Source organism: Carlito syrichta, unplaced genomic scaffold (assembly GCF_000164805.1).
Source record: "Carlito syrichta isolate Samal-C Ts95f unplaced genomic scaffold, Tarsius_syrichta-2.0.1 Scaffold311628, whole genome shotgun sequence".
Classification (NCBI taxonomy): domain Eukaryota; kingdom Metazoa; phylum Chordata; class Mammalia; order Primates; family Tarsiidae; genus Carlito; species Carlito syrichta.
The window spans coordinates 111,280-125,033 of record NW_007255724.1 but is presented as its reverse complement, the minus strand read 5'-3'; the positions used below and the strand labels follow the sequence as shown (position 1 = coordinate 125,033).

Below are 13,754 nucleotides of genomic sequence, written 5' to 3'. Positions count from 1 at the left end.
CGAGGCTGCGGTGGCTGGGAGCGGCCACTGCACTCCAGTCTGGGCGACAGAGTGAGACTCCAACTCAAAATAAATAAATTAATTAATTAATTAATTAAAAGGGAACCCAGGCTCCTTGGGGAAATGGTTGATTCCAGAGCGGGCAGGAAATGGATACGATGAGCCTGGGGCATCTCTTGGTGCCACAAAGCCAGAAAGTCCTCAAAACCCCACATGATGGGGTGCATCAACGGTACAGAGGAGCCAACTGAAAGCGCCCACTGCCCAAAGCTGGAATGATCTGAGCAACAGGACAGAACAACCAGAGCAGTGGATTGTCCAAAGCAGGAAATACACATCCAGGTTGGGTGTGGAGGCTCACACTTGTAATCCTAGCACTTTGGGAGGCCAAGGCAGGAGGTTCACTTGAGCCAAGGAGTTCAAGACCAGCCTGGGCAACATAGTAAGACTTCTCTACAAAAAATAAAAAATAGTCAGACATGGTGGAGTGTACCTGTAGCCCCAGCTACAGGCTGAGGCAGGAGGATCACTTGAGCCCAAGAGTGAGCTGTGATCGTGCCACTGCACTCCCGATTAGGTGACAGATTAAGACGTTGACACAAAAAAGAAATAGAAAAACAGAACAATATACCCCTGAGTCCATGCTAATGTAAACACATGCTGAATACATCTCTAAGTGGGGGAAAAGACACAAATCTTTCAGGGAAGAAGATTCTAAGCAGTGGTTACACACACTCCCCTTGAGAAGGTGCCTCCCTCCCACCCCTGCACATGGGCTGAGCTTGGTGACTTTCACCCAGGACTGGATGTGAGGAAAAGGTCCTTCATCTCTGCAGTCTTCCTGCCCAAACCCTTTACCACAGTCGAACCAAGAGACTGAGGAGCATCCGGCTAAGCACCCGGCTAAATCCCTGCCAAGTTCTCCTCAAAACTGTCAAGGTCATCACAGCTAGGGAGAGTGTGAAGAACTGCCATTGACCAGAGAAGGCTGTGGCGACGTGACCACTGAATGTAACATGGGTCCCTGAAACAGAAAACAGACACCAGGAGAAGCATGTCTAAAGCCTGGAGTTGGTGAACAGTCACGTGCCAGTGCTGGTTTCCTGGCAGCAACACGAGACCCCAGTAACCACGTCGGATGCTGACAAAAGGGAGCTAGGGGAGGAATATCGGCGCCCTACGCAATGTTTTTCTGACCTTTCTGTAAGGCTCCAACAACCACAACAGGGATGGGACATACCAAAAGGAAAGGGGGATCCGCCTGAGGGGCCTCCCAGGCCAAATCTGGGACAATTTAAGTAACAAAAGAAATATGTGTTTGTAAATAGTGTTAGTGTCCATGAGCCCACGCTGATACAAACAAACAAACAGGCACAAGGCCAGCTCTGCCTAACGGTGGAAATGCAACTGACACGTAGGGAAGCAACAACCATGTTTGGCAACTGCCCGAAAACTATCAATTCAGGCAACACTTTTCTGACTGCTGCCATAGTTGGGATGTCTATCCTCTCCACACCTCATGTTGAAACAAGGCACCCAGGTCACTCAGGAATAGACGGTGCCGTGCTCACAGCATTGAGCTGTTGCTCCGTGAGTTCCCACTATTTAACGGAACCCGCTCCCCACTTCCTCTCCATGCGACCTCTACACACGGCTCCCCTTCCCCCAGAAGTGCAACTAGCCAGAGACCCTTGGTCAGACACCCATTCTTCCAGCCAGCAGAACTGAGAGCCAAATACACCATTCTTCTTTATAAATTAACCAGCCTCAGGAATTTCTTTACAGCAGATGCTGCCATTGCTGGGGAACACAGGAAGAGAAATGGGATGGTCACAGTTCCCACGTGCCTTGCCATGAGATAGGTATTCGTTACAAAGCGTAACTCTTAGGTTAGGTCTGCAGTGGGACAGCAGCAGGCATCTTGCACAAGAAACCAGAGCTCACCTCCCTGGTATGCAGCCTGCAGCACCTTGGGCCTCCCGCTAAGGCTCATGGAGAAGGACATAGCATCACTCCAGGGTCACATCAGACAAATTTAAACTGAGGGACTGTCAGTCAATACTCCACCAAAACTGAAAGGTGTCAAGCTCGCCAAGGACAAGATGAAACAGGGATATCACAGACACGTCACCCAGGCATGGCAGCTACAGTGTGGAATCTCGGGTCAGAAAAAGGCCACTGGTGGAAAAGTTGCAAGATTTGTTAAGATCTCTAGTTCACAAAGAGTATTTAATCGATGCTGTTCTCTTACTTTTCATAACTGCCCTAGGTCAGGAAAAAATTGAGAAGATGGATGAGAGGTATATATTGATTCTCTACCCTAATCCTTCAATATTTTATAAATCTGAGATCATTTCAAAGTACAAAGTCTGAAAAAAAAATTTAAGCCAAGGATATGGCTGCAGAACAGTCCCTTCAGAGAGCAGTTATGTTAGAGGTGGTGGTTTGAGAAGTTCAAAGTGAAAGGAGGTTGGGAGGGCTGCAGCCCAGCAAGTGTCAGCCTGTATGGGAAAGAACAAGGCAGAGCAGGAAGGGGAGGCAGAAGGAGCTGGAGAGAATCACCTTGGAGGGGAAGACAGAGCTTGGCATGTGATAGAAAGAAGCAGTAGGGCCTGACCAGAAGGGCATGAGAATACTGGCTGCTCTGTGGAGAGGGAAGACCTGCCCTCTCAGCAGCCTATTTACCTCACCACAAAGGAAGCAAGGAAACAGAAGACATAGCTCTGGGCAAACTCAGGACTCTGGGTTCCCCAGCTTCCTCTGAGCCTCCCTGGAGTGGTCAGGATGCCAGTCCCCTCTTATAGGTGTGTGGACCGGGGACTCAGAGTCTAACGGACAGAAGGGCAACCTCTGGTAGAGCTAGGGCATGGACACACAACTTGCCAGCCTAGCCTACCACTGAATCCAGGCTGGCGTGGTCCTAGGGAGCACCTGGACAGAGAAGGGGCTACACTGAAGGGATGGGCCAGGTCATATGCAGAGCCCTGGACAATCAGAACAAACCCAGGGCAGCAATTGGCCAGGTGCCAGACAGGTGACCAGAGCTGCGCCACTAAGAGCCAGCCCTGGGGCTTCTGAGAAGACTGGGAGGCAAGCAAGCCTTTCTGAGGCTGGAGCTGGGGCAGACTGCTTGGTGGGCAGGCTCTCGGCCTGCTGGGAGCAAGAGGCCAGTGTAGCCAGGAGTGAGAGAGCAAGCCTCCTCAGGTCACCCCTGGGGTGTCCAGGTCCTGCCATGCCTGAGCAGCTGTGCCAAGCTGGTATGAAACTGAGGGCTCTGGTTCCCCAGCAGGGTTGCACGACGAGGGAGGAAAGACTGCTCAAGGAGCTGCTGGCGGCTGGCCCTACTCTTCTAGTGAGAGGTTCTGCCTCCCAAGACTCCTGTGTGTAGACTTTGCTGGCTGTGGGGCTTGCGGACAAGGACATCCTGGGAGAGCAGCCCCCGCTCTCCACCCCTGACCCAGAGGCAGACTGTCAGGGGCCAAGTTGTACCCTTTCACCCTGTCAAGGCTCACGTTACAGTCCTGGTCCCAGCACCTCAGGATGTGACCATACTTGGAGACAGGGCCATTACAGAGATAATTACATTAAAACAAGGCCATCAGGATGGGCCCTACACAATCTGACAGGTCCTTATAAGAAAAGGAGATGGGTCATGGGCACACAGAGACAACAACCACATGGAGACACAGGGAAGGCAGTAGCTGGTGGCCAAGGAGCAAGGGCAAGGAAGGAAGCAACTCCACAGACAGCCCGATCCCAGACTTCTGGCCTCCAGGAAAATACATTTCTGTTGCTTAAGCCCCTCGCCTGTGACAATGTAGGAACTACCTTAGGAGCATACAAGGGGTCTGGGTGCTGCCAACACCAGGCAGCAGGTCCTTCAGTCCCACATGCTGGCACTCACGAGAGAGGCACGATGATGAGGAACGGCCCGTTGATGCGCTTGTGCTCCATGAGATACGTGATGAGCGCAATGGTCTGGATGGTCTTGCCCAGGCCCATCTCATCAGCCAGGATGCCATTCAGGTTGTTGTTGTACAGGGACACCAGCCACTCCAGGCCTTTGATCTGCAGGGACACATGTGGCCACACAAGAAGGAAGCCCAGGCTGAACCCCGACCCCTGTGCTTCAGAGGCCTGAGTGCCGCCGGCCACGAGTTCTGCCACGGCTGAATCCCTCCCTCAGCACCCTTTCCCCGTCTTCTGCTCTGAGCCAACCTGAGCCTGTATAACTTAGCCTTGTCCTCAGCAAAAATGTCCATGAAATCACAGGGGCTGTGCTAACAGCATACATATGGACAATGCCTTTGCCTGGTGCACACCTGGACAGTCAGGACCTAAATGCCACCTAGTACTGCCTGACACTGCCCCACATGGCAGGTCCAGAGAAACCTGCCCACATCCTGTGTCATTTGGCTTCAGGAACCCATGAGGGCTCCAAGGAACTGGTGATGAGGTCACCACAGGACTAAAGACCACCTGAACACTACCTCCAGACTAAGGGAGGGCTCCCAGAGCATGGACGCTTTCTGAAATGCAGGCATTAAAGACCGCTTTCAAATGGAAGCTCACGTTATAAACTGAACTAAGAAACTTTTCCTAACAGGTTGAGGAAGTAAGCACTGGCCAAGTCCTCATTCTTCCTCCAGAAGGCTTCACTGGCCCTGGCCTAGTCTCTGTAGAAGCATGGAAGGTCTGAAAGTTCCCTCAACGAAAGCTGGGACAGGGCTCACAACAGATGGAGGATTAGGGAGACTTGATCTCTGGTTGGAATTTACAGCAGTTTCCTTCTGGGACTTCACAGATGAGGGTGGGATGTGGGGCCATGGTAAAAAATGGTTCTCTTCCAAGCAGCAACGCTCCATGCCAATCCTGAGCAGACCCTGAGGAAAAGCTTCCCGCCACTGTCTTGTTGCCCTCACAGAGCACCTACTCCTCATTCCCAGATGGAAGGGCTGTGTCCAGGCTGCTGGCTCCAGCGCTCCCAAAACTTGCCTCACACCAGAGCTCCAGACAACATATCAGGAGCAGATGCAGGCCCAGACTTGGGTTCAAGTCCTGGCTCAGCCACTCCAGAGCTGTGTGATTTTCAGGCACTGCTGTACATCTCTGCTCCTCTGCAAAGCCATCAGTATACAAATCACTCCTATGCTGCTGGGCACATGAGGCACCCAGCACCTCCTGATTTACAGCAGGTACACTTCCTCCTGATAGCTAATCCACCAGATCATGTCTCTACTTTAGAGATGAGAAAACCGAGGCTCAGAGGAAAAGAGTGAGTTGTCCAAAAACAAAAAGTAGAATCTGAAATCAGGTCTGCCCATTGCCAGCAGCCCCCACAACCTGACAAAACCGCCACTGAGGATGCTAGGCAACAGCAGCCTCCCTGCCTCCCCGTGCTCCACCTGGTACTGCTTGAGGACACCGTTGACCATCAGTGCTGACTGCTTGTCCACTCTCTCAGTGACAGCGTGGGCCACAGCGTAGTAGGACTGCAGGCCACGTGCGAGGGCCTGGGAAACGCCGTACTCATCATCCACATCTTGCTTGGCATTCCTGTGAAGGAGATGGAAGCACTGAGTGAGGACATGTGTTCCCCTTTGTGACAATGTGCTCTGGATACGAGCTCTGTGGAGTGGGCCTTTCTACCCAATGACAGTGGCCAGAGCCGTAAGATACCCAGGAATGTAGCCAGGCAGTGTATGGCCAGCCAAGGCAGCCACCATGCATCCCTGGGGGACCATGGGACTGCTGTGGGTCAGTACTATAATACCTCCACAAAACAGAAATGCTGTCACTTGTCACACCATGGAAAGAGGCACCGCTTCTAGCTAGAGCTGATCACAGGACCTACCACTTCTAGCGAGGTTTCACAGGCCTCAAGTGAGAATAAGCACACATTAAGCAGCCTCACACAATCACACGGAATTATTAATACGCTCACAACTTAGGATCCGATCTCAATTCTTTTTTTCTTAAAAAGTGACTTGAAATCATCACATTTATTAACATGCCAGCTATATATGATCTGACTTGTTTACTAATGCCGTGCTTTATGTCTTTATGGCCTTACAGACTGTTCAGAGGGACTGTGTCTTCTCAGCTAAGAGGGGTTTTACCCCATGTGCTTCTTCTGTTGATTTCTAAGTATTCCATTTTTGTCCTAGTGGCTACCTTCATATTGAGGGCTCATGTGACACCCTCAAGCCTTTTTCTAACAGTATCCATTAACTCCTCACCATAAGCAAGGGCAAAATTAGCATTCTTTGTAATATGTTTACAAAAGCAAACGAGAATTAACCCAGTCACCCACCCCAGGGGACAGGCTATGTCAACGAAAACAGAACACGTGACGTGACATGGTATGACATGGCCCACTGTGGACCAGAATGAGGACACTCTGCACACAGTCACAGGATCACCTCCAAGAGATGGCGGTGAAAATAACAAGATGTACACAGTGTACCGATACACACATGCAAATAAAAAGGAAACAAATAGGCCAGATAAGATAGCTCATGCCTGTAATCCCAGTACTTTGGGAGGCTGAGGTGGGAGAATCACTTGAGCCCAGGCGTTTGAGATCAGCCAGGACAACACAGAGACTTCATCTCAAAAAAAGTTTTCAATAAATATATAGTATTTAAAAGATAAAAAGGCCAGCTCAGGCAATTTGACAAGACCTCATCTCTACAATAAATCAAAAAAATTAGCCGGGCATGGTAGCTCACACCTGTAGTTTCTGCTACTTGGAAGGCTAAGGTGGAAGGATCACCTGAGCCCAGGAGGTCAACAATGGGGTGGCCATGAGTGTGCCACTGCACTCCAGCCTGGGTGACAGGGCGAAACTCCAACTCAAAAAAAAATAAATTAAATAAAAGAAAAAAGAAAAAATTGACACGTTTCACTTGTTAATGCAGACTGTCTCTGAAAGATGGCCCACAACTGGGAAGTCCCTCTGAGGAAAGCACACACAGGAGGGAGCTGGGAGCTCAGCTCCAGGATAAAAAGGCTTTGGCTGTTCCCCCAGCTGTACCCCTACAAGCACACGAAGAACCCTGAGAACACATGTCCTGCAGAAAAATCCCTAAAAATCAATGAAGTTTAAAATAAGTGAACTTGGTCTCTGTGGTCCCACAGTGGTGGCTGGCAGGACAGTGGAGCGCGTGTCTAGGGATAGGCTGGATTCCAGCCCCTCCCACCACATCAGGACCCCTTACTCAATGATGTGCCGTGCATCCACCTCAGAGACATCATCACTGTCTGGATCTGGAATCTTCTTCTTTTCTTCCACGGGCAGGGTGGGAGGCTGCGTGGGCTGTGGCTGCTCCTCCTCTTCCTCCTATGGAGAGACAAGCGCATGATCCCTCAGTTCATCCCACAGATGGAGCACAGGTCTCCCTCAGGGAGAATGTAATTTCAGAAGCAAGTGATGTTCTCACAGCCCTCACTCCCTCTTCCTATCCCAGAATGCATGATGCCTCTCTCACTGACACCTTCCTTTTTAAATGTTTAATCAACTTATTTTTTAAGAGAATGCTATGTTGCCCATACTGGACTCAAACTTTTGGGCTCACGTGATCCTCCTACCTCAGATTCCTATATAGCTGGGAGTATAGGTACATGCCACTATGCTCAGTTACATCTTCTTTTAAATCTCAGTAGGTAGCCAGGTTCGATGGCTCAGCCTGTAATCCCAGCACTTTGGGAAGCCGAGGTGAGTGGATTGCCTGAGCCCGTGGGTTCAAGACCAGCCATGACAACTTGGCAAGATCTCATCTCTACAATAAATCAAAAAATTAGTTGGGCGTCGTAGCACACGCCTGTAGTTCTGGCTACTTGGAAAGCTGAGGCAGAAGGATCGCCGGCACCCAGGTCAACACTGGGGTGGTCGTGAGCATGCCACTGCACTCCAGCCTGGGCAATGGAGTGAGACTCCAACTCAAAAAAAAAAAAACAACAAAAAAACTTCAGTAAGTTTTTTTTGTTTTGTTTTGTTTTGTTCCTACCACAGATTCCTGACACTTCTTTTTAAGGCATCTAACAGCATTTTGTACTTTTCTTGCTATTAGAAGTAAACTCCATATCCCTTCCATTCCATCTACTCTTTGCTGAACTTACTCAAGCAGTTTTCCAGTTGATTTAGTTCTCTTGAGTTTCTCAGATATTAGACATATCGGCAGCTTTCAGTATCTACTGCTTGTAGTTCACATCCAGCTTTACTGACATGACTCAAACATCTAAATGTGTCTAACAATACTGGTAATAACTGGCAGTTTTGTTTGCTCAGTGTTTTCTATAAACATGTAATTTACATATGAGCACTGTTTCATTAAGGGGCTTTTCAGCATCTACTGAGTAGATGATACTGGGATTTTGCATGACAAATGGATAAAATATACAGGAACACATTTCCCAATATTACACCATTCTTGTATTCCTGTATAATTCATACAATACACCACAGTGGATTATTTTCCTTATTTATACTGGAACTGCCACAAAGCTTTAGAAAATGTTTTGCAATTAACCTGTTAAATAATTCCAATCAAAATCTAGAGGGATTTCCCTTGGATCAACAAAATGATTTATAGATTACTTGTAAGCCAACATTTTGGTCAAAGAAATCATAGCTGGCACACTTATCCTAGAATTTAGAAGAAGGTGGGACTTCTGGCAAAATCCAAGTGAGAAGGCTGGCAAATTCTATCCCCAAAAAGTGACTATAAAGCTGAAAAAAATGGGCAGAGGTAACCATTTCAGAGCTCTACAAGTTGATCAAAGTTATACTATAGTCTTAAGAAGCATTAAACCTAGAAAAACTGCTGAACTGTGGGTGAAAAGAGTGGAAGTTTGTAGTGTTTTTTACTTGGGGCCGGTTCCATCACTCCCACCTTCCAGCTTCATCAATAGGAAAGGCCCTGCTGGGTTACGTCATGAGACATGGCAGTATGGCTGTGGGGACAGGGTCACTTGCAACAGGGAGTAATGCCCACATCCAGTGGCACTGGTGGTGGCAGTGAGGATCTCAGCCATGGTTTACTGAATGAGGCTGCACACGAGCTCAGAGAAGACATCAAGAGGGACAGCAGAATGTGAAAGCCAGGGAGAACTTGAACATGGCCCAAGCATGGAATGTGCACCCTATACACACTGACCGACTGTGGGAGACAAAAGGCAGCTGGTTCAGAGTCTTTAGATGCAATCTGTGCCCAGTCACTGGATGACCACAGAGTTATAAAAGAGCTTACTGCCTGCTCCCAGGGAGCCAAGACCAAAAGTTAAGAATAAATAAAAAAGCAATAAGCTGAGCAGAGGCAGCACACACCACAGGGAAATGAGAATTCATATATTTTAGCCCAGGGTAGTTATCAAACAGATAAATACAACATCACCACTAGAAATAAATAAACACCTCTAGAAGTAGAAGTCAGAATCCACAGTGGCTACAATAGCTACAACTAAACATTAAAAGGCAAGCAGAGCTGGGCACAGTGGCTCACATCTGCAATCCCAGCACCTTGGGAGGTGGAGGCAAGAGGATTGCCTAAGCCCAAGGGTTCGAGACCAGCCTGGGCAACTTGGTGAGACCTCATCTCCACAATAAATAAAAAAACTAGCTGGATGTGGTGGCACATGCCTGTGGTTCCAGCTACTAGAAAGGCTGAGGTGAAAAGATCACCTGAGTCCAGCAGGTCGAGGCTGCAGTGGCCCTGAGTGTGCCATTGCACTTCAGCCTGCAACAGAGTGAGACTCTGATTAAAAAGAAAAGCAGAAATAGGAGAGAATGATATACACTCAGGAAAAAAAAATGAGTCTATTGGCTCTGTTCCCAGATGTTGAAATTAGCATACATAGTCTTTGAAGCAGCTATAATTATAAATATGTTCAAAGCTATTATAAATATATTCACGAACTAAGGGAAATCATGTTTAATTTAAGCATGATGAATCAACAAATACAGAATCCCAATAAAATGCAGAAATTATAAACTTCCCAATTTTGGTGAAAAACATACAACTACCAGAAAAGCAGAACAGCAGGGAGAAAAATACTAAGAGATAAGACATTTCAGTCAAACTGCTAAAACCCAAGACAAACAGAAAATCTGAAGAGCAGAAACAGAAAAAGAACCGTCAAGTAAAGAGGAGCAATAATACAAGCAGTGGCTAAAATCTTATCTGAAACAAGATTGGCAAGTAATGGAAAGACAAGTATGAAGTGCTGAAAGACAAAAAAAAAAAAAAGCTGTCAACTAAGAATTCTATGTCCAGCTAAATTATCCTTCTAAAATGAAAGCTAAAGAAATCCATTCCCAGATGCAAACAGACTGAATTTGTTGCCAGCACATATGACTTAAAGAAATACAATAAAAGAAGTCTTTCAAGCAGAGAAAGGACATGAAAGCAGACAATGACTCAAATCCACAAGAAGAAATAAAGAAAAGGATGAGACATGGTGGCTCACACCCAAAATCCCAGCACTTTGGGAGGCCAAAATGGGAGGATCACTTGAGACCAGGAGTTGGAGACCAGCCTGGGTAACATAGTGAGATTTCATCTCTATAAAAAAACAAAAAATAAGCCAGGCATGGTAGCATGGTGGTCTCAGTTACGCAGGCGGTTGAGGCAGAAAGATCACCTGAGTCCAGGATTTGGAGGCTGTGGTGGGCTGTGATCATGTCACTGCACTCCAGCCGGAGTGACACAGACCTCAACTCAAAAAATACACTATAAATATATTTCCCTTATTTCTTCTCTGCCAACATCTTTAAAGAGCTGAGTATCACATGTTCTCACTCATAAGTGGCCCTTGAACAACTACCATATTACTGTAGGAAAGGGATTGAAAGAAGCAGGAAACTGTGGGAAGGGGGGTGGGGGTGATAGCTGGGATTGAAAGTACTCGATATCCACCTGGGGAAGGGGAAGCACACCTCATCAGTTAGGGTACTAGCACAATAAACATTTGTATACCTAACCCTGAATTGTACCCCACAATTTCAGAGTCTGTCTCTTTTAATAAAAATTAAAAGAGGGGAAAAAAAAGCAGCACTGGAATCTAAAAATAAAATAAAAGTTGTAAGACTCTATAAGGCATTAATTATAAGACTGTACAGTAGGTTTTAGCATACAGAGGTAATACATGTGACAATATCTGCATAAAGGAACAGGAGGGAATGGAGCTATGCTAGAGCAAACTTCCTACTTTTTACTGAGTTACCATTAATCTCACAGACACCGTGATAAATTAAGATGTATATTGTAATTCCCAGAGCAACTACAGATAAACTAACTAAAAAAGTATAGTCAAAAACAAAATCTATAGAAGAAATAAAACTACAATAAAAAATACTTAACACAAAAGAAGCATAGGAACAAAAGCCAGAGACATATGGAAAAGAAACAGCAAATGTAAACCCAGTGTTATTAGAAGTTACACGACATGTGACAGTCTTAGAAACTCAGCCAAAAAGTAGTCACTGTCATGCTAGATAAAAAGCAAAATTCATCTCTATGCTGTTTAGAGTCAAAGAAACAGGCTGAAAGTGAAACAATGGAGAAGATACACCATGCAAATATACCCATAGGAGAACTGGCGTGACTACCCTAACATAACATAGGACAGACTCTGAAACAAGAAACAGCACTAGAGAAAAAGAGAGAGATTTTATAATGGCAACATTAAATACATCAGGAAGGTAGATCATTGTAACTGTACACACACCTAACAGAGCACCCAAATATAAAATATATCAAACAAAAATGGAAAAAATTTAATAGAAAAACAAAATTCTCCAAAAAAGTTGTTAGAGATTAACTCACTCTCAATACTTGATAGGTCAACCAGATGAAATCAGCAAAGATAGAGAATGCATGGACAGTCTATCCAACAATTCAACAATCATACTTAGGACACTCCACCCAAAGACTGCAGAATACAATCTTTTCAAACACACATAAAACATTCTCCAGAATTTTAAGCCATAAAATGAGTCTCAATAAAAGTAAAAGAATGAAAACCATACAAAGTATCTTTTCAAAACATAAGAGATTTCAACATAGGAGAAAAAAATCTGGGAAATCCTAAAATGTTTCAAAGTAAACATGCTTCTAAATAACCCATGATTCAAAAAAGAAATCATAGGATAAATCAGAAAATATTTTGAATTGAATGAAAATAAAGCCATTTAACTAAAATGAAACAGACAAATTCCTAGAAACAAATGACCAGAACTGACTCAAGAAGAAATAGTAAATCTGAATGGAACCAGTAAGAAATCACTGAGCAGGGTGCACTATAAGCCCAGCACTCTGGGAGGTGGAGGCGAGACGATTACCTGAGTCCAGGGGTTTGAGACCAGCCTTGGCAACATGGCAAGACTTCATCTCTATAATATATCAAAAAATTAGCTGGAGCCGGGCTTGGTGGCTCAGCCTGTAACCCCGCGCCTTTGGGAGGCTGAGGTGAGTGGATTGCCTGAGCCCGCAGGTTCGAGACCCACCTGGGCAGCGAGACCTCATCTCTACAATAAATCAAAAAATCAGCCAGGCGTGGTGGCGCATGCCTGTAATTCCGGCTACTTGGAAGGCTGAGGCGGAAGGATCACCGGAGCCCAGCAGGTTGAGGTTGCGGTGGCCGGGAGCAGCCACTGCACTCCAGTCTGGGTGACAAAGTGAGCCTCCAACTCAAAAAAAAAAAAAATTTAGCTGGGCATGGAGGCATGCACCTGTGTTTCCAGCTACTTGGAAGGCTGAGGCAGAAGGACCACCTGAGCCCAGCTGGTCAAGGCTGTAGTGGCTATGAGAAAGTCACTACACTCCAGCCTGGGTAACAGAGTAAGACTCTTGCTAAAAAAAAAAAAAAAAAATCACTAAATTAGTAATTTAAAATATTACTGCAGTGAAAAGACCAGGCCCAGATGACTTAACTGGTGAATCTTATCAATTATTTAGAGAATAATATCAATTCCTTATAAATTCTTCCAGAAAAGAGGAGGAAATATTTCCCAACCCATTTACAAGACTGAGGTGGAAGGATCACTGGAGCCCAGCAGGTCGAGGCTGTGGTGGCTGAGAGAGTGCCACTGCGCTCCAGCCTGGGCAACAGAGTGAGACTCCAACTCAAAAAAAAATAATAAAATAAAATAAATTATTGCAATAAAGTACACTGATAAAGGACAAAAACAACACAATCAACTTGACACAAAAATGTATAAAACAAAATCCACCAATCATAACAAAGACTTAGCAACCTAGGAATAGAACTTAACCTTATAAAGAGTATCTATGAAAAACCCTTAGCTGGGCGTGGTAGTGCACACCTGTAGTTCCAGCTACTTGGAAGGCTGAAACGGAAGGATTGCCGGAGCCCAGCAAGTCGAGGCTGCGGTGGCCGGGAGCATGCCACTGCACTCCAGTCTGGGTGACAGAGTGAGACTCCAACTCAAAAAAAAGAAAAAAAGAAAAGAAAAGAAAAACCTACAGCCAACATCAACGGTGACAGACTGAATGCATTACTAAGATCAGGAAAAAGGTCTGATGTCCACTGTCACACCATTTGTATTCAACACTGTATCACAGAATATAGCCAGAGCAATAATGCTCAAAGAAGAAAGTAAAAATATACAAATAAGAAAGAAGTATTGCCTGAGCCCGTGCGTTCAAGACCCGCCTGGGCAACTTGGCGAGACCTCATCTCTACAATAAATCAAAAAATTAGCCAGGCGTGGTAGCGTGTGTCTATAGTTCCAG

The 13,754-nt window shown here is 46.0% G+C and overlaps 1 protein-coding gene across 6 annotated transcripts in view; it reads right to left on the bottom strand.

Moving 5' to 3' along the window:
- SMARCA4 (SWI/SNF related, matrix associated, actin dependent regulator of chromatin, subfamily a, member 4) overlaps positions 1-13,754 on the bottom strand; it is a 78,111-nt gene that overhangs the window by 43,968 nt on the left and 20,389 nt on the right. For all 6 annotated transcript variants that reach the window (XM_021717975.1, XM_021717977.1, XM_021717978.1 and 3 more), the window contains exons 13-15: positions 7,221-7,342; positions 5,406-5,556; positions 3,905-4,068 (exon numbers count right to left, since the gene is read on the bottom strand). In XM_021717975.1, the coding sequence (XP_021573650.1) occupies positions 3,905-4,068; positions 5,406-5,556; positions 7,221-7,342 (437 nt within the window). The remainder of the gene's footprint in view (positions 1-3,904; positions 4,069-5,405; positions 5,557-7,220; positions 7,343-13,754) is intronic.